Below are 20,304 nucleotides of genomic sequence, written 5' to 3'. Positions count from 1 at the left end.
TATGACTGAGGGACACTGGCTGCATGGGCTGGGAGACGAACCCAGGCCTCCCGCATGACGGGTGAGAATTCTACCACTGAACCACCCATGAGAACCAACACCCCAAAAAGATGTCCTTTTCATTATAGGGGACTGGAATGCAAAAGTAGGAAGTCAAGAAACACCTGGAGTAACAGGCAAATTTGGCCTTGGAGTACGGAATGAAACAGGGCAAGGCTAATAGAGTTTTGCCAAGAGAACGCACTGGTCATAGCAAACACCCTGTTCCAACAACACAAGAGAAGACTCTACACATAGACATCACCAGATGGTCAACACCGAAATCAGATTGATTATATTCATTGCAGTCAAAGATGGAGAAGCTCTATACAGTCAGCAAAAACAAGACCAGGAGCTGACTGTGGCTCAGATCATGAACTCTTTATTGCCAAATTCAGACTTAAACTGAAGAAAGTAGGGAAAACCACTAGACCATTCAGGTATGACTTAATCAAATCCCTTATGATTGTACAGTGGAAGTGAGAAATAGACTTAAGGGGCTAGATCTGATAGACAGAGAGCCTGATGAACTATGGATGGAGGTTCGGGACATTGTACAGGAGACAGAGATCAAGACCATCCCCAAGGAAAAGCACAATGGCTGTCTGAGGAGGCCTTACAAACAGCTCTGAAAAGAAGGGAAGCGAAAAGCAAAGGAGAAAAGGAAAGATATTCCCGTTTGAATGCAGAGTTCCAAAGAGTAGCAAGGGGGGATAAGAAAGCCTTCCTCAGTGATCAATGCAAAGAAATACAGGAAAACAACAGAATGGGAAAGGCTAGAGATCTCTTCAAGAAAATGAGAGATACCAAGGGAACATTTCATGCAAAGATGGGCTCAGTAAAGGACAGAAATGGTATGGACCTAACACAAGCAGAAGATATTAAGAAGAGGTGGCAAGAATACACAGAAGAACTGTACAAAAAAGATCTTCACAACCCAGATAATCATGATGGTGTGATCACTCACCTAGAGCCAGACATCCTGGAATGGGACATCAAGTGGGCCTTAGAAAGCATCACTATGAACAAAGTTAGTGGAGGTGATGGAATTCCAGTTGAGCTATTTCAAATCCTGAAAGATGATGCTGTAAAAGTGCTGCCCTCAATATGCCAGCAAATTTAGAAAACTCAGCAGTGACCACGGGACTGGAAAAGATCAGTTTTCATTCCAATCCCAAAGAAAGTCAATGCCAAAGAATGCTCAAACTACCACACAATTGCACTCATCTCACATGCTCATAAAGTAATGCTCAAAATTCTCCAAGTCAGGCTTCAGCAATATGTGAACCATGAACTTCCAGATGTTCAAGCTGGTTTTAGAAAAGGCAAAGGAACCAGAGATCAAATTGCCAACATCTGCTGGATCATTGAAAAAGCAAGAGAGTTCCAGAAAAATATCTATTTCTGCTTTACTTACTATGCCAAAGCCTTTGACTGTGTGGATCACAATAAACTGTGGGAAAATTCTGAAGAGATGGGAATACCAGGCCACCTGACCTGCCTCTTGAGAAACCTGTATGTAGGTCAGGAAGCAACAGTTAGAACCAGACATGGAACAACAGACTGGTTCCAAATAGGAAAGGGAGTAAGTCAAGGCTGTATATTGTCACCCTGCCTATTTAACTTATATGCGAGTACATCATGAGAAATGCTGGGCTGGAGGAAGCACAAGCTGGAATCAAGATTGCCGGGAGAAATATCAATAACCTTAGATATGCAGATGACACCACCCTTATGGCGGAAAGTGAAGAAGAACTAAAGAGCCTCTTGATGAAAGTGAAAGAGGAGAGTGAAAAAGTTGGCTTAAAGCTCAACATTAAGAAAACTAAGATCATGGCATCTGGTCCCAGCACTTCATGGGAAGTAGATGGGGAAACAGTGTCAGACGTTATTTTGGGGGGGCTCCAAAATCACTGCAGATGGTGATTACAGCCATGAAATTAAAAGAGGTTTACTCCTTGGAAGGAAAGTTATGACCAACCTAGACAGCATATTAAAAAGCAGAGACATTACTTTGCCAACAAAGGTCCATCTAGTTAAGGCTATGGTTTTTCCAGTGGTCATGTATGGATGTGCGAGTGGGACTGTAAAGAAAGCTGAGTGCCAAAAAATTGATGCTTTTGAACTGTGGTGTTGCAGAAGACTCTTGAGAGTCCCTTGGACTGCAAGGAGATCCAACCAGTCCATCCTAAAGGAAATCAGTCCTGAGTGCTCATTGGAAGGACTGATGCTGAAGTTGAAACTCCAATACTTTGGCCACCTGATGCGAAGAGTTGACTCATTGGAAAAGACCCAGATGCTGGGAGAGACTGGGGGCAGGAGGAGAAGGGGACGACAGAGGATGTGATGGTTGCATGGCATGACCGACTCCGGGAGTTGGTGATGGACAGGGAAGCCTGGCGTGCTGCAGTCCATGGGGTCACAGAGTCAGACACGACTGAGCAACTGAACTCAACTGATGCACTTTGCTGTACATCTGAAGCTAACACAACATTGTAAATCAACTATACTCCAAAAAATTTTTAAAAAGAAATAAATGTATCTTTTAATATTAATTGAGAAAAACATTAACATAAAATTAAGAGGCTGTGTTATCATGGACACATTTAATTTCAGGTTACATGTTTATTCAAAGAAAATCACACATTGATATATTGAGATCCCTGTGTAGTTAACTGCATGATCTCAAAAGTGTTTTAATACAGAGGTTTTCAGATAATAATTCATTTACAGTAAAAATTATATCCCTTCTATTTTACTCAGTGAAGTTCATGGCAATCATTTCTTATTTATTTCCACCAAGCAGTGAAAGAAACCAATTTCTGTCCTTTTTATTATGCTTTTATCCATACAAAAAAGCTATCATCTTTTGCGTGTCTTTTTTCGAGTGAAATTCTCAGTTCTCGTGACCTCCTCTCGTAGCTGGTGTTCTCACAATCTTTTTTATCATTTGTATTGTTCTCTCCCGAATGCTTGGTGATTTGTCTCTTTTCTGAAATGTGGCATTCTGCTGAACTTAGTCCCCAAACCACAGCCTAACAAGACCTGAACACAGCTCAATCTGTCTGCATGCATGACATCACCATCACAATTCAGCACACTCTAGCAGCATTTGAATATTTTAAGAGATCAGAATGTTGACTCATTCAGTGTATCATCCACTGTAATTCTTGAATTCTTCCCACTGCTGCTACCACCTCTAGCTTTTCATTGCACTTTTTGGATCCATTAGCCAGCCTTGCACCAACTTTCCATTGTATTTTCCTGTGCCACTGATGTGACCTATCTCCCCAGTGTATCAGGACCAGGCTGTATAGTAATGAGCAGCCCAGATCTTTGCAACTGCTGCTTCTTCCAGGACTCCTTGTCATTTGGATTTATTAGCACAAATATATATAGCATCTCACTGACCAAAATATTTTAGTATGTTACAATGTTACCTTGTGGATCAGACAGTAAAGAATCTGCCTGCAATGCAGGAGACCTGGGTTCAATCCCTGGGTCGGAAAGATCCCCTGGAGAAGGGAATGACAACCCACTCCAGTATTCTTACCTGGGAAATCCCATGGACAGAGGAGCCTGGCGGGCTATAGTCCATGGGGTCTCAAAGAGTCAGACATGACTGAGGGACTGACACTTTCACTTTAACATTACCTTTGGAGAGTCTTTTAAGATGATTTTTAAGGTTCCAGTTAAACAAAAACAAGCAAGCAAAACTGACTGGTCTGTTACTTGAGGCACATTTAAAAAGAAACCTAACCCTCCCCTTAACTGACTCAATTTAAGAAAGTTAAACTTGGCCCCAAGTACAGGAGTGCATTCTTGTCTTATTGTTGAGCTGGCACTTCAAAACTACAGATAAAACCTCTGACCTCACACACAGCCAGCTCCCTGAGCATCACGTACACTTCCTGCAGGAGGTCACCTGTGTCACGCTGGGGCATGGCATTCGGCTGCTTGGTTGAGTATTTCTTAGTAAACACAGAGTTAGTTTCATTTAGCAGGTTTACTTGCCCAGTCACAAAAAGAAGCAAAACAGGATCATGTAAAAATGATGAAGGACATAACAAAAGAAACTTAAAGAATTAGGCCCCAATTCAACTATTGTACCACAAATAAGTGGAATAGTTATAAGAACTGAAATGAGCTGACACTTTCATTTATAAGGGGTTTATGGAAGTGACAGAGGGTTCAAACTCACAAGTCAAAAATTTCTGTACTCTTTAAAACTAAACATCAATCCACATGCCTTCCTTCTGCTTGGAACCCCTACCACCCTCAGCAGTGGCCACAGGACTGGAAAAGCTCAATTTTCATTCCAACCCCAAAGAAAGGCAATACCAAAGAGTGCTCAAACTACCGCACAATTGCACTCATCTCACACACTAGTAAAGTAATGCTCAAAATTCTCCAAGCCAGGCTTAAGCAATATGTGAACCATGAACTTCCAGATGTTCAAGCTGGTTTTAGAAAAGGCAGAGGAACCAGAGATCAAATTGCCAACATCCGCTGGATCATCAAAAAAGCAAGAGAGTTCCAGGAAAACACCTATTTCTGCTTTACTGACTATGCCAAAGCCTTTGACTGTGTGGATCACAATAAACTGTGGAAAATTCTGAAAGAGATGGGAATACCAGACGACCTGACCTGCCTCTTGAGAAACCTGTATGCAGATCAGGAAGCAACAGTTAGAACCAGACATGGAACAACAGACTGGTTCCAAAGAGGAAAAGGAGTACGTCAAGGCTGTATATTGTCACCCTGCCTTTTTAACTTATATGCAGAGTATATCATGAGAAATGCTGGGCTGGAGGAAGCACAAGCTGGAATCAAGATTGCTGGGAGAAATATCAATAACCTCAGATATGCAGATGATACCACCCTTATGGCAGAAAGTGAAGAAGAACTAAAGAGCCTCTTGATGAAAGTGAAAGAGGAGAGTGAAAAAGTTGGCTTAAAGCTCAACATTCAGAAAACTAAGATCATGGCATCTGGTCCCATCACTTCATGGGAAATAGATGGGGAGACAGTGGAAGCAGTGTCAGACTTTATTTTGGGGGGGCTCCAAAATCACTGCAGATGGTGATTGCAGCCATGAAATTAAAAGATGCTTACTCCTTGGAAGGAATGTTATGACCAACCTAGACAGCATATTAAAAAGCAGACATATTACTTTGTCAACAAACATTCATCTAGTCAAGGCTATGGTTTTTCCAGTAGTCATGTATGGATGTGAGAGCTGGACTGTGAAGAAAGCTGAGCACTGAAGAACTGATGCTTTTGAACTGTGGTGTTGGAAAAGACTCTTGAGAGTCCCTTGGACTGCAAGGAGATCCAACCAGTCCATCCTAAAGGAGATCAGTCCTGGGTGTTCATTGGAAGGACTGATGTTGAAGTTGAAACTCCAATACTTTGGCCACCTGATGTGAAGAGCTGACTCATTTGAAAAGATCCTGATGCTGAGAAAGATTGAAGGAGGAGGAGAAGGGGACAACAGAGGATGAGATGGCTGGATGGCATCACCGACTCAATGGACATGGGTTTGGGTGGACTCAGGGAGTTGGTGATGGACAGGGAGGCCTGGTGTGCTGCGGTTCATGGGATCGCAAGGAGTCGGACACGACTGAGCGACTGAACTGACTGAACCACCCTCCTGACACTCTCATACACACCCATCCCTGCTCACATGGCCTGGTCATCTAACAAAGTCCTACTCACTCTTCATAAGGCAGAACACAGGGTCTCCCAGGCAGCAGTCTCTACCTTCTGCAGGTTCACACACTGTCTTATGCCTGGTTCTTGCTTCCAAATACCACTATTGTTTATAGAGCTGTATCTCCTATTAATTTTGAGCTTTGCCTCTTCTCTTTGGTTTTTGGTTACCAGCTACTACTGAGAATTGCTCAAGAAAATTTCATTAAAAAAATGAATTATTTTAAAGATAGAATTTTCCCGATAGCTATATTTTTAAATGTAGAAAGTGATATCAGGCTTGACTACTCCTTAGAGAAATTATGGTAATATGTTGTAAGTTCATTTCTAATAAAATAGTAGGAATGTAGGTAAGTATGAGTAAATTCATGAAAGGGTTCAAAAACAGCTATCTGTTCTGAGAAAAAGCACCTGTCTGTAGCCAAATAAGGGGCTTTCCAGGTGGCACTAGTGGTAAAGAACCTGCCTGCCAATGCAGGAGAAGTAACAGATGTTCCTTTGATTCCTCAGTCGGGAAAATCCTCTGGAGGAGGAAATGGCAACTTACTCCAGTATTCTTGCCTGGGAAGACTTGGACAGAGGAGCCTGGTTGGCTGTAATTCAGGACACAACTGAAGTAATTTAGCACGTTTAAGTCAAATTGCCAGATAAAACAGTCAAAGAACCAAACAAAAAAACAAAGGGGTGGAAAGTTGAGATCACAATTGTCAAAGAGTATATTTCACTTTTTTTCCTTGAATGTATATATGATTAAATATCTTGGTCACATTTTGGATGTATTGATTTTGTATAAATGTTTAAGTTTTGATAGCCCAATTACATGTTATCACGTGTAAAAAAACAGGAAAAGTTTTTTTAATAACATTTTAAGACCAATATAAAAGTTTTTAGAGGACTTAGCAAAAAGGATAAGTTTTAAAAATGAAGATGTTTTAGTTCTAGAGAAGAGTGATGAAGAATTTAATCACTGTCTTCTAGTATATGATGGTTCCATTGAGAGATGATAGTAATAAAATATTTTCCTTCTCAGCTCAGTGTACGGCCAACATGGATTAACTTAAAAAGAAAAGAAGAAAACTCTAGAGAAGGTGAGAGATTATGACTAATTACTAAGTAATGCAGTGAAAGATTTCCCTCACAAACTTTTAAAGCAGGAGACCTACATTTTTATCTGGAATCAGACAAAAGTTTAAACCTAAACAACTCTCAGCAAGACAAATACCATTTTGTTCCATAAACAAATTATACTTTCTGTGGTTCTCAATGTTCTTCTACAACAAGTCTCCTCTGTTGCCCACGGGGCTGTCTCAGCCACTGACACCAGGGACAAGCCCCCTGAAGCATGTAAAATAGAATCATCTGAACTAATTATTCCCTAAATCCTCACCCTTCTGATCAGACTCTCCTTAACAAGGTGGCCAAAGACTGGAGAAGTGTAATTAAAAATTTCCCAGAGCATAAAAAGAAATGGAACATAATGATCTTTGGAAATTCAAAGACACCTAAAATATTTTTAAAAACTATAGTAAGAAAATCACTGATCTTTGATTTTGTTTACACTTCATAATTTTTCATTAACATTAAGTGACATTTAGTATAATAGTTAAGTCAAAAATAATTCTATTAAATATTTTTAACCTCACATAATATATGAAAATACTGTACTGTGAAATTCCAAGATAAGACACAAGTTTAAGGTTTCTATCAAAGGTCACTGAAAGACTAAAGGTTTTTCATAACGTTCTTGTCTTTAGGTTTTACAATTAACATTTGCTATGCTGCTTCATTTATATCAAATGCTCACAGTTGTTTTATAAATAAATACCACAACCTTTCTAAGGAACTTCAGAGTTTGACCTAAATTTAATTATCTTGTTTTCATGGGAGAGCAAAACTATGAAGATTCAAAATAAGGTGACACCCTATATATGAAGAATAAGGGCCTCGCTTAAGAAAGGTAGATTAAAACTAGATAAAGTATTCCAAAGAGATGTACATTGTGGCTTCCGTGCCGCTGCTTGGTATTCTGTGAACCCAAAACAAAGTTCTGCAGTGTTTTCATCTTGTCTTGCTTTTCTCCAGCTGATAAATGTAACGCATCCACTAAGAATCTGAAAGTAGTACATACCATATCAGAAAAATAGGATTTGGTTCAACTTGCCTGTTCCTGTTGCTGGAAATCCAGTCTGAAATAAGTGTTGATGCTTGTTGATGACAGTGTTTGTTGCCAAAGCTACATGCCAGCATTATAACTTCTCTACGTAGTTCTCTAGGTATCATCAAAAGGGAAAGAAAAGTCAACAGTGTCAGTATCTGGAGAGAAAGGGTAACTCATTACACTACATTACAGTACACAAGTAAATAATTAACACAAAAAAATTTTCAGACACTGGAATTCCATTTTGCTGAGTAAGAAATAATTAAGCAGGGTGGGAGTTGTGCATAAAAAAGTCTTCTCTGGAAACAGTTCTCTAGTGAGGGGTCTAGGTTCAAATCTCAACTTTACCAGCAGAGGCAGATTTTAAATTAAAACACGGCAAAGAAAAGCCTTTGTTCTCAGTACCAGGTGGTGGAAACCGTGCTATCCACCAGCAGTCCTTCCAGGAAAGGGAAATAAAAGATGCAGAAAGCAGGACCGTCTCACTCTGCCACAGTCACAGAGGTTCTAGTGGCGTGTCATTGTACAGTTCTGGGGGGGGAAGCAAATAAGGAAATAAAACCGTACTCATGTTGGTAGGACGCTTGGACAAGGGATCCATTAAAATTGTTTTTTGGCCAACCAAGCTTGATGTACGTTGTTGCAACTTGCTTTAAAATATATTCCTAAATGAACAGTAGAAATAGAAATAATGTTACTTTCAAGTCACTCCACTCTGACAACTGAAATTATATGGTAACTTAAAATATTTTCCAAATGAACCTACTTTGAATATCCATAAAATAATGGATATGGTAAAGCTTTATTATAATTTCATTCAACATAGTATTTCAAACATAGAAAATAAATATAAAATACAGTTGCAATGGTGGAAGTCTACTGTTTACTGCCTATTGAACAATTAAGCAATTTTCGCTATTAAATATTGGAGATGACAATTTTTGTAGCAAAAAGGAAAGTAAGGAATATTGATAATGAATTCATGTATACATAGGTACATATGTATGTAGATGTAGTTTATGAAAATGAGTACCTAATCTTTATCATTTTATGTAAATAGACCATATTTAATACAAAACTATTAGATAAGCCCAGCTAATAGCCTAGCCTTGTTGAACCTGACACACACAGAACAGATTCACTCTTTAGTAAACTGATGTACTATTAATATTTCAAAATCAAAACTCATTCATCTAATGACATACTTAAATATTAGTAGTAATGTAAGATATGTTCTTCTCACTTTAATGTGGTCCTTGAATTTTGTCAAGGAAGGAAAGCACTGAAATTACAGTAAAACAATTCTTAACTTTTACTGGAAATGAAGTGCCTGGAATGATATATTATTCTAAAGTACAAATATACACAAGAATGTATTTTGTTTTACATAAGTTTAATAGTACAGTGTCTCTGTGTTAAGGAGAAAAGAGAAGGGTAAGAAGCCTTTCTCCAGCAGATAAAAATGATACCATAACTGTACTGACACTTGTATGCACGTCTGCTGCAAAGGCAGACAAAAACAAAACTAATGACAACGAACAGTCAAGCCAAGATTATTCTCATTAAAAACATTACTAAAGCCAAGGTGCTTTCATGCAGGCTTAGGACAATATTAAAAAAGCAACTCTTAAAAAGTAAAATTAAAAAAGCAACTCTCATGGGCATCATAAGCTGTTTATCATCATCACTGTTTAGATGACTCTAATACACAGCTTTCCTGTCGGAGCAATCTAGCCTCGAGTCATTTCAAATGCATAGGTTAATTAGAAGAGCCAGTATGTTATAAATTAGGAAAATTTTATAAGACACAGAGCAGAGTCTTCAAATAAGTAAAAGGAAAATAAATAATGCTCAATGGTGATAGAAGTTACAGATATACATTCTCGCATGCAAAACTTCACTGGTGATAAGAAATTTTGGAATCAAACGCTCATTAGCAGTACTCAACCCTAATGCTATTCAAAATGATTCTTCCATTAGCTTAGGTGGCGTCGACTGTGTGGGTTTGGTTTTCCAGCCCTTAGGCTTAGGAACTCTGGTCAGGTAACATCTTGGAATGTTTGTCATGTCTTCAGGTCTATTTGGATTATCTGTTGTTTGCTCTCCTATATCTCCTTGGACCCAATTATGAATGGGCTTTTGCCTCAATGTTGATCTTAACCTTGCTAATTAAGGAAGTGAATTGAATTTACTATGCCCTTTTGGATAAAAATAATGACTAAGAATCTTTACTGAAACTGTCTATATTCTGTGAAGATTTTTGCATCCCTCTCCCAGGTTAAGTCCTTTGTGAGCACAGAACCCTTTAACTCTAGGGAAGTAAGTTTGAACTTTAAGGATTTGTTATGTATATTTGTTCTTAAATTCTGAGGCATTTAAGCTTAACTGACACTTTTAGGCCAGAACAAAAAAGTAGCGTGTATTACACCTCTTTCTTCAGAATTTGTCATTAGTGTCATACAGAAAATCAGAACAAAAATGATAACACAAATTAGAAGGAACTAAAATAACATGGGATCAAGTTGAACATAGTAGATAATGAGAAAACAGTTTATCTTCTGAAAAGAAGAAGAAAATATATCTTTTTACATTGAAGACATTGTATTTCTCCATGCGGTCCAGTAATTTATCTAGAGGATAAAGAGCTCTGCTGGCAGCATGCCAAGGAAGAAAATCCTTTTCCTCAGACAGGTATCTGATAATCTCCAGGGGAATATTCTGAGGCAAATATCCAGCTCTGCACAAAAAAATTTAATGTTAATTATATGCAGAAAAGATACATGATGAGGCAAAAATGAAGATTTTATGTATGCAAATAAAAGGCAGAAAGCAAGATTCATCACAGTATAAAGAAGCCATACTCAGAACTATAAGAATAAAATTACTCATTCTCTAAATATAGTCCTACTTAGGATGCCAATGCCCCTTAATATATACAGAGTTAGACAGCTAAAAATTTGCATAAACACAAAAATATCAGCATGCATGTTTTTAAAAAGGAAAGAATTGTGGAACTTGAATAAAATCAACTCTAGGTATTTTCCTTCATGGAAACCATTCAGAGATCATAAGTCGCTGAAAATAATTGATTGCTGAAGTGAAATTCTTGATTCTCATTTAACTGGGTTCTCAGTAAATGCATTTGTTTTACTTTTCATGTACTTCTGTATAATGATATTTAATCCAGGTTGTCCTCAAAAGGATAATCAAATTAAAATAGCAACTTCCAGTTTTGACTGTATTTGTTACATTACCACACAAACATTTTTTCAAAACTTCCTATTAAAAACAATTCTACCAATATGGCACCTATGAAGAAGAGCAGAGTTAGATATAAAGTTTAAATTACAAAAATGTTAAAAAATAGACTCTTCCTCTTTATTATTTTCAATAGGTGCTATGTCACCATGGGGACCAATGTCAGATTCTTTGGAAAATATGAAACAGTAGCTTTTAAAAACTGTATGAACACATGAAGCCCACTTTTAAAAGGGTATATTCAAAAAGGGATCCAAAAGAAGTGAATATCCCTACACTACAGTGGACTGCATAGAAAATCCTCACAAATCAAAGCAATATGAAAAACAGTATGGAGTACATTAAAAGATGGTCTTAGCCTTAATGTCCCCGATGCATACATAGGGTGACACTATGCATTTTGCTGATTTTTTACATTAATAATAAACTGAATATAGACTTCTAACACAGGGGACAGGTAAATATGAAAGCAAACAAAGCCTGGTTATCTTTACTTACATTTCACACCATTATTTTTTGTGGCATCACAAAATTAGATGGACCTTTTTATTTGTGTTTGGTAGAAGGTGGACAGGGAGGGAGAAAAGTCTTTTCATGTTCATTTCCAACAAGTTTGCCACATTATTTAGTCTTTACTCATGTGATAAGCAAAAACTACTCTATGCACAAATATTAACTTGCATCTGTGTTTATAATGTTCATAATGAAAACCAACTCTGAAGATTCTGCTTCAGTTTTCTTTGGATTTAATAAATGAACATACATCATCACTCTAATGATTTTGATTTACTCTTGGTATAAGATCAACCATAGGTAACTCCTGACATGAATAAGAATGGTGAAAATAACCCCGAATTTCCACATTCCCATAAAATGCCCTGAAGTTCGTATGCTTTAGACTCCATCTAGATTTGTGCCACTTCTCTTGTACAGTTTCTATTTTATACATCCTTACAAAAATAACATGAAATTAGACTAAGGCAATAGTAATTAAATAAGAAATAAAACTTCATATTTTTGCTAATGTAGCATAATAAAACAGTTAAATTTTGCCTATAGGGGTTGTAAAAGTAATGATGTGGTTTTCCTCCTTAAAAATAACACAGCTTCCAATATTTCAGATTTCATAATTTGTTTTTCCTGAACTTTTAATCCTAGATATTAACTAGCATGGTGATCATAAATTTGCCTTCTCTAAAATTATAAAATCTGCATGCCATGGATTAGATAATTTTAGAGTTGAAGAAGATTTATCTAGAACCCATTATTCTTTTATTGAGGAAATAAGAAAAAATAATGTATTTTTTAAAAGAGAACCTTTAGTAAGTAGCTAATTTATTAGGGTCCTTCAGATGAGTTTGGAAAATCAAGAAAGGTGTTTGGGTCTATTTTCTCACAGGTTTAAATACACTACCTCTTGTCAGTTACAATTTATTGTGTATTATTTCTTCTTTATAAATGGATGGACATCTTTCAATGACTTACGTTTTGTGAGCAGTATGACTACAAATAAAAAATTTGACAAATAATGTCATGAGAAGAGACTTGGTCCAGAAAAAAGAGCCTGAAGCTGAGGAAGAGCCTGTGGGCCTGAGTGCACGCTTCAGTCAGCGCCGCCCACCCAAGTCACATAGTCCTTGCCTGTGAGATAAGAGGGTTGAACTAGGTGATATCTTTTTCAGGGTTTGAAGCTAACCCTTTTATTCTAACCCACTTCCCTATATTTTAGCCTGCTTAAAAAAATCATTACCACAACAGGGGCATAATGTGTCTACTTAAAATTTTGGGGAAAATGCCTTTTCATTTTTATATTCCCCATTATTCAGCTGTCTGATATGTCCAAGTCTTCTAAGAGTCAGAGCTTGAATCTAAGTTTTATAGGACATTTGACATAGTGTAAGAAAATTAAAGCAAAGCAAGTCTAAGAGAAATTTAAGTAATGACCAAGGCAAGTGAAGTATTCATTAAATCAAGAAATGGAGCAAGTTATGTTTTGAGTCCTTAAGGCAAAAATTGCTAACTGTGCACCAAAATCCATGCCCTCTTCCACTTCCTGGGATAAAGGATAATTCTCATTTCCTTAGTGGCTAGCTGTGGTCATGTGACTACACTGTAGCCTGTAGAATATTAGAGCTCCTCACCGTCAGGGTCAGCCCTTAGACATCTTCATTAGTCCTCCATGTCCTTTTTCCCTAAAATGAAGCTTTCAGAGTGGCCTTGAATGGAACTCTTATACTGAACATGTGAGATGCCTACCTGGGCGTCTGAATGACTGCATGCCCAAGCACCAGTTCTCAGACCCGATTCTGTTTTGTGTGCAAGAAGTACACCTTTATTGCTTTTTTTTTAATCCAAACGTATCTTTGGGTCTGTTTTTTAAAGCAATTAACCTTCTCTAATGCAGTCTTTAAATAGAATAAGAAAAGACTACTCTCAAATTGCCCTCATTTTGTGTTGTTACAAACATATGTAAGTAATTATCTATTATATAATTCGATAAACTTGCATTTAGCCTGCTAGATCAAAATATGTAGCTATACTCAACTGGGTAAGAGGATAATCAACCTCATTACAAAATTAAGACTTGTAAGAGATAATGCTGGTGAATAAGTTACCTAGTTTAGATATGTGCTTGTGTAATTGGCTGGTAATGATATGTGTGATTAGTACTACTGATATAGGAGAAGTGTGTGGAGTCCTAGTGAGTGGAACACTGCATTAGCTCAAAGTAATCAGCCCAGTGGGGAGCACACTTAGGGTCCTGACGCTGAAATGCAGTTTCCTTAAATTTGCATCATCACAGGGAAATGTTACTAGAAAATGTGATGGGGGGAACAAATTTTTAAAGAATAGTGCATGTGTAACTAACTATATGGGTTTTTCCTCTTTTAGGAATAAGCTGTAGATGATATTTATCTTCTCTACTCTTGAGGTGAGGCTTGGCATAAGAAATTAGTTTAGTTAGGAATCAAAACAGTGGGATAAACATGGGAAAAGATGCTCAACATCACTAATAATTAGAGAAATGCAAATCAAAACTAAAATGAGGTACCACCTCATACCAGTCAGAATGGCCATCATCAAAAAAATCTACAAACAAATAAAAACCAGAGAGGGTGTGGAGATGAGAGAGCCCTATTGCATTGTTGGCGGGAATGTAAACTGATCTAGCCACTATGGAGAACAGTATGGACATTTCTTTAAAAACTAGGAATAACTCTACCATATACCCCAATAATCCCACTACTGGCCATATACGCTGAGGAAACCATAATTGAAAAAGATACATATACCCCAATGCTCACTGCAGCACTTTTTGCAGTAGCTCAGACATGGAAGCAACCTAGATGTCCATCAGCAGATGAATGGATAAGGAAGTTGTGGCACATATACACAATGGAATATTACTCAGATATAAAAAGGAACACATTTGAGTCAATTCTAATGAGGTGGATGAAACTGGAACCTATTATACAGAGTGAAGTAAGTCAGAAAGAGAAACACAAGCACTGTATATTGATGCATATATATATGTGGAATTTAGAAAGATGGTACTGATGAGCTTATTCGCAGGGCAACAGTGGAGAAGCAGATATAGAGAACAAGCTGTGGACACAGTAGTGGAAGGAGAGTGGGCCAAATTGAGAGAGTAGCATTGAAACATATACATTACCATGTGTAAAACACACAGCTAGTGGGAAGTTACCGTATAACACAGGAAGCTTAACCTGGTGCTCTGTGATGACCTTGAGGAGTGGGGCAGAGGGGCAGGTGGGAAGGAGGTTCGGGATGGGGCAGGGGCATGTGTAACATATGGCTGATCCATGTTGATGTATGGCTGAAACCACCACAACATTGTAAAGCAATCATCTTCCAATTAAAATAAATAGTTTTTTATAAAACACCATGGGGAAGACAGGCAAATAAGGGAAGTTTAAGCGATGGATAAAAGATTGCCTGCATACACCTATACAGTTCTTCCTCCCATCCCTGTGTCTCTCCCAACACACACATACCTTCTGCTCTTCCTCTCTAATTGCTGGAGCTTGCAATGGGATATATCTTTAGACATGCAAGAGGATATTTTATAGAGAAAGGACATTAAAATCAGACTATATTAACTGATGTTAAAATGCACTGACCTTAGCTGGCTTTGTTTTCACTTAAGATCTAAAACTACTTTTGAATTCCTGTGAATGTTAACTCTTAAATCTTCTGTGATAGGTGGCTTGTACACATAACCTATTTTACCGTGAGTTTTCTTTAAAAGTCATTGGTTTCTGGGTGATTGAAACTCAACGATAAGTAAAAAGCACAACCTTTAGACTTTTCAGAGCATCATACTACAGTCTTCATTAATTGAATATTCATTTAAAAACAATAAATAGCCTACTACATATCTTACCATACATGCAGAAGACACTATAACTGTCCCTTAGGGCATAGATTTTTTTTGAAGCAATTACTGAAATGCTTAATTAAGAAGCTTACTGTTCTATCTACTATTCTTTGCTATTCATTATTGAAAGATTTTTATGTGCTCTTTGTGGAAAGATCCTCTGGTGAAGCCTGAAAACCCCACTTGTCCACAGAGCACCATAGAATAAAGAAGGAACTACACAGAAGAGGTATCTGTGTCAACCACGGGTCCTTGTGGTCATTTCCTAGAGAAAACAAAGATATGGTTCAGGCATTGGCAAACTGTTGTCCGCAGAGACAAGAAGGAATTACAGTTGGTCCTTCACACCTACAGGTTCTGCATCAGTGGATTCAACCAACTGTGGATCAAAATATTTGAGAAAAAAATTCCAAAGTTCCAAAAAGCAACACTTGAATTCACTGCATGCTGGCAAATATAAACAAAGCAGTTACACCATATTAGATATTATAAGTAATCTGGAGATTATTTAAAGTATCCTGGAGGATGCGCATAGGTTATATACAAGTACATGTCTGTCATCTTGGGCTTTCCAGTTGGCACAGTGGTAAAGAACCTGCCTGCCAATGAAGGAGACACAGGTTTGATCCCTGGGTCAGGAAGAGCCCCTGGAGGAGGAAATGGCAACACACTCCAACATTCTTGCCTGGGAAATCCCATACACAGAGGAGCCTGGCAGGCTATAGTCCATGGAGTTGCAAAGAATCAGACACGACTGAGTGACTGAGGATACACATATGCACTATGCCATTTTATATAAGGGATCTGAGGAGTTTGGTGTCTGTGGGGGTTCTGAAGGCAATACCAGAGTATACCAAGAGATGGCTTACTTGCTTGTAGCCCCACAAAATTAGGAACATGAAAAGTTGCACAAAAAGAGAGTTTTCATGGCCCCTTCTCCTCCTGCTCCTTTTCTTCCAGAAAGCCCACTTACAAAACTGACTCAGGCACTTAGTTTATGATTTCACATACACTTTGATAACACCCCTATAAATAATAAGTATCATGATATTAATCTGAATTTTATCCTATTACTACCTTTCTCACTCACTGAACTTAGATCTCTAAAGAAATGAAACCTGCTTTTTATCCATCTTTTTACACTCATAGCCTACTGCAGAATCTAGTTCAAAATAGACACTCAATAAACATACTCAAACTAAATTAAATCATGACAATAATGTCAGTTCTCAAAAACAAGAACACTTTGCAAGTATTTTAAAACAAACATTGCTACCATTTCTTAATTAAGTATTTTCCAAGATTAAATGATACCAGAGAAAATTCTGTCTGAGTGATCTTTGTAGTATTTTTGCTTATCTTGTTTACTAATGGTACACATAATAGAAGACATGAAGGCCATTGCTATCTAGCCAATAGCTTTGAATAAACCAGTCTATAATAAAGTAAAATAGCCTTATAGCCAGTGAGAAAGCAGAGGTATTATACAACACCTCTGTTCTTTCCTTTCTGATTAGCAAATGACTCCTACTCTCCTAGAAGTGTTACTACATAGCAGGTACTTAAATAAATTGAGAGAGGGCTTAGGAGTCTTTCTTCTGTTCAGTAAATTGACAAGGGTCAAATTACATGATCTCCAAGGTCCCTTCTTCAGTAAATACTTAATAATTAAAAATAAAACATCCAAAAATAATTTTTGCAACTTGTATAGTTCCACCACCACCACCACCACAAGCACAACCATCCTTTCTTTGCCACACACTTGTTTTTTCATTTCCAAGCATAATTTCTCAAGAAATCAGTCATTATGTAAATATAGTGGGTCCTCTAGGCACTCAATAATGTTCAGAAGCAAAGTCAATGTTTGGTCATTAGTTGGAAAAGCCAACAGATGTTAGCTCTTTTCCCAAAAGTGAAAAAGTCCTTAGCTTTATGGTCAAAGTCAACTAATTTAGTTCATTTTACATTTTAGAAAACTATCAACTTAGCTAAGATATCCTATATTGAGGGGGCTTCCCAGGTGGCTCTGTGGTGAGGAATCTGCCTGCCAATACAAGAAACACGGATTCAATCCCTGGGTCGGGAAGGTGCCCTGGAGGAGGAAATGGCAACCCACTCCAGTATCCTTGCCTGGAGAATTCCAAGGACAGAGGAGCCTGGTAGGCTATGGTCCATGGGGCTGCAAAAGAGTCAGACACGACTGAGCGACTAAGCACACACACACATCCTATATTGAGGAATTTCTGTATTCCCTCGGTGGCTCAGATGGCAAAGAATCTGCCTCCAGTGTGAGAGACCTGGGTTCGATCCCTGGGTTGGGAAGGTAGCCTGGAGAAGGTAACGGCTACTCACTTCAGTATTCTGGCCTTGAGAATTCCATGGACTGTATATTCACGAGATTGCAAATAGTCGGACACGACTGAGCAATTTTCACTTCACCTATAGGTTATGGAATGACAGTTAAGTTTGTTTCCGTTTATTGTCCTTAAAAGCTTCAAGATCAGTACTGTTATGCCCATTTTTTAGATTGTCATTATTCAGTCACTGAGCGACTGAACAACAACATATATGTATATACAAAATATATATAGTCTAGTATACATACACATATATATGCATATATACATATTCTAGTACACATACATATACATATTGTCAAGTAGTTAAGTCACATGTGAATCTTTTGCGAACTCAAGATCTGTAGCCTGCCAGGCTCTTGTGTCCATGGGATTTCCAGGCAAGAATACTGGAGTGGGTTGCCATTTCATTCTCCAGGGTATCTTTCTGACCCAGGGATTGAAGCCTCATCTCCTGCATTAGCAGGCAGATTCTTTACCGCTCAGCCACCAGGGAAGCGCTATATGTGTGTATATATATACACTGCACTTAGCAGCATGTGGGATTTACATTCCCTGACTAAGGATTCAACCCTGTGCCCCCTACAGTGAAAGTGTGAAGTCTTAACCACTAGACCACCAGGGAAGTCCTTTTTTATTTTCTTTAAAGATAGCTAAAACTTGTAGAAGAGAAGCACCTTGCCAAGCTCCCTTGACTAATGAGTAACAAGAGTTGGAATTCAAAGTCAGGCTGACAAGAAGCTCCCATGGTTCCCCTGCATGAGGTCCCCTCCCCAAACACCACTTTGAGATGCAGTTAAAGGCTTGCTTTCTCCCTTCCTTTAACATCTGTTTGCGTGTCATAATCACAGCACTTATATTCCAGATGCTGCGCTGTGCTCAGGCATGTCCAACTCTGAGACCCGGTGGGCTGCAGCCCTCCAGGCTCCTCTGTCTACGGGATTTCCCAGGCAAGAATTCTGGAGTGGGTTACCATGCCCTCCTCTCACATCCCAGACCAAAGCACAGGTAACCTAATAAAATCTCAGTGCTATGAAGGGGAAGTAAGCAATATTAGGGAAAGGAGATTTATGGGGAAATAATTTAAATAGGGTGTTTAGGGAAAGGTCTCCCTGAGGACACCTGCATGAAGTGAGAGAATGGGTTGCATAAATCTGGGAGGAGGAGAATTCTGACCAAGGAAACAGCAAGTTCAAAGGTCCTGAGACAGGAACAAATTTGGGATCTTGAAGATAACACAAAGGACTTTGTGGATGAAACAGAATAAGACAGTTCTAATGAAAAGGGCTTCAGATCATTTTTCTATTGGTGATGAGAAGCCACCACAGGTTTTTGAGCTAGGAAATAGCATGATCTGATTTATGCTCTAGGAGGGTGACTCTGACTAGAATAGAGAGCAAACTCAAATATGCCACGTGGTCTTCCAAGAGAGAAGGGGGTGAAATATGATTGTCCAGTTCATCTCTCTTTCTCTTACTATACGGACTATATTCATGACAGGTACATAATCTAGTGGGTGAAACTGATGACCTGAAAACAGACATAATGTTTTATTTCGTTTTTAAGATAGGCTATGCATGAGATTTGTTTTAGAAACAGTTTCTTATACAGGTATCAGAAAAAAAAATTTCAGAAGCTTATTCATGCATTTTTTATTGCTACTCAATTTGCTAAAAACAGCATCAGATGATATGGGAAGGTCACTGAGAAATCACTAAAACAAGAAAACATTTTAAAAACACATATACTGTATATACAAGAAGTTATATATTCCACTGAGTTAATTAGAAGATTGATTCCAGAATTTAAATTCAGAAAATAGCCTGAAAGAGCACCAGAAAAAATTACCCATATAGCTTATAATTTCCATGGAAAATATCAATACAATTCTTAAAGTTGGTATGGAATCCTTCTTTCTAGGCAGTGAAATTTTCCAGTGCTCCACAGAGCCACATGGGACTGCAAAGAATAAAAAATTACAGCATGATTTTGCAGAGTTTAAGTTTACTGACATCAGGATATCAAATCATTAACCTAAAGGTCCATAAATCAGTGGAACTTCTAACTTCCTACATGGCTGCATTTTTAGAAAAATGTGTGAATAATAGGAAACTAAGAAAGATAAAAATACCACTCAAACCAAGGTACTTAAAAATAACTGGGTATATCCCCTCTTGTCTAAGATTTATGTCAACATTTTGCTTTTTATATAGATTTTATTACACTATATGTAAGTTTATATATTTAACTTAAGGTTATTTTCCATGCTCTTGGGAATTCCTCATAATTATTTGCAGATTACTTCAAGAATATTCCATTGGGAAGATAAGTGAAGCTCACCATTGTTGTGCATTTTGGATATACACATGTTTCACATCTCA

General features: G+C 37.9%; 1 protein-coding gene across 1 annotated transcript in view; it reads right to left on the bottom strand.

Moving 5' to 3' along the window:
* The window catches only part of TRHDE (thyrotropin releasing hormone degrading enzyme), a 429,224-nt gene that overhangs the window by 34,216 nt on the left and 374,704 nt on the right, over positions 1-20,304 (bottom strand). Inside the window, exons 13-15 of the mRNA XM_043879610.1 lie at positions 10,499-10,646; positions 8,477-8,574; positions 7,913-8,020 (exon numbers count right to left, since the gene is read on the bottom strand). Coding sequence (XP_043735545.1) covers positions 7,913-8,020; positions 8,477-8,574; positions 10,499-10,646 — 354 coding nt within the window. The remainder of the gene's footprint in view (positions 1-7,912; positions 8,021-8,476; positions 8,575-10,498; positions 10,647-20,304) is intronic.

Source organism: Cervus elaphus, chromosome 3, assembly GCF_910594005.1.
Source record: "Cervus elaphus chromosome 3, mCerEla1.1, whole genome shotgun sequence".
NCBI lineage: Eukaryota > Metazoa > Chordata > Mammalia > Artiodactyla > Cervidae > Cervus > Cervus elaphus.
Note: the sequence above shows the minus strand (reverse complement) of the source record. Positions and strands in the feature narration are given on the sequence as shown.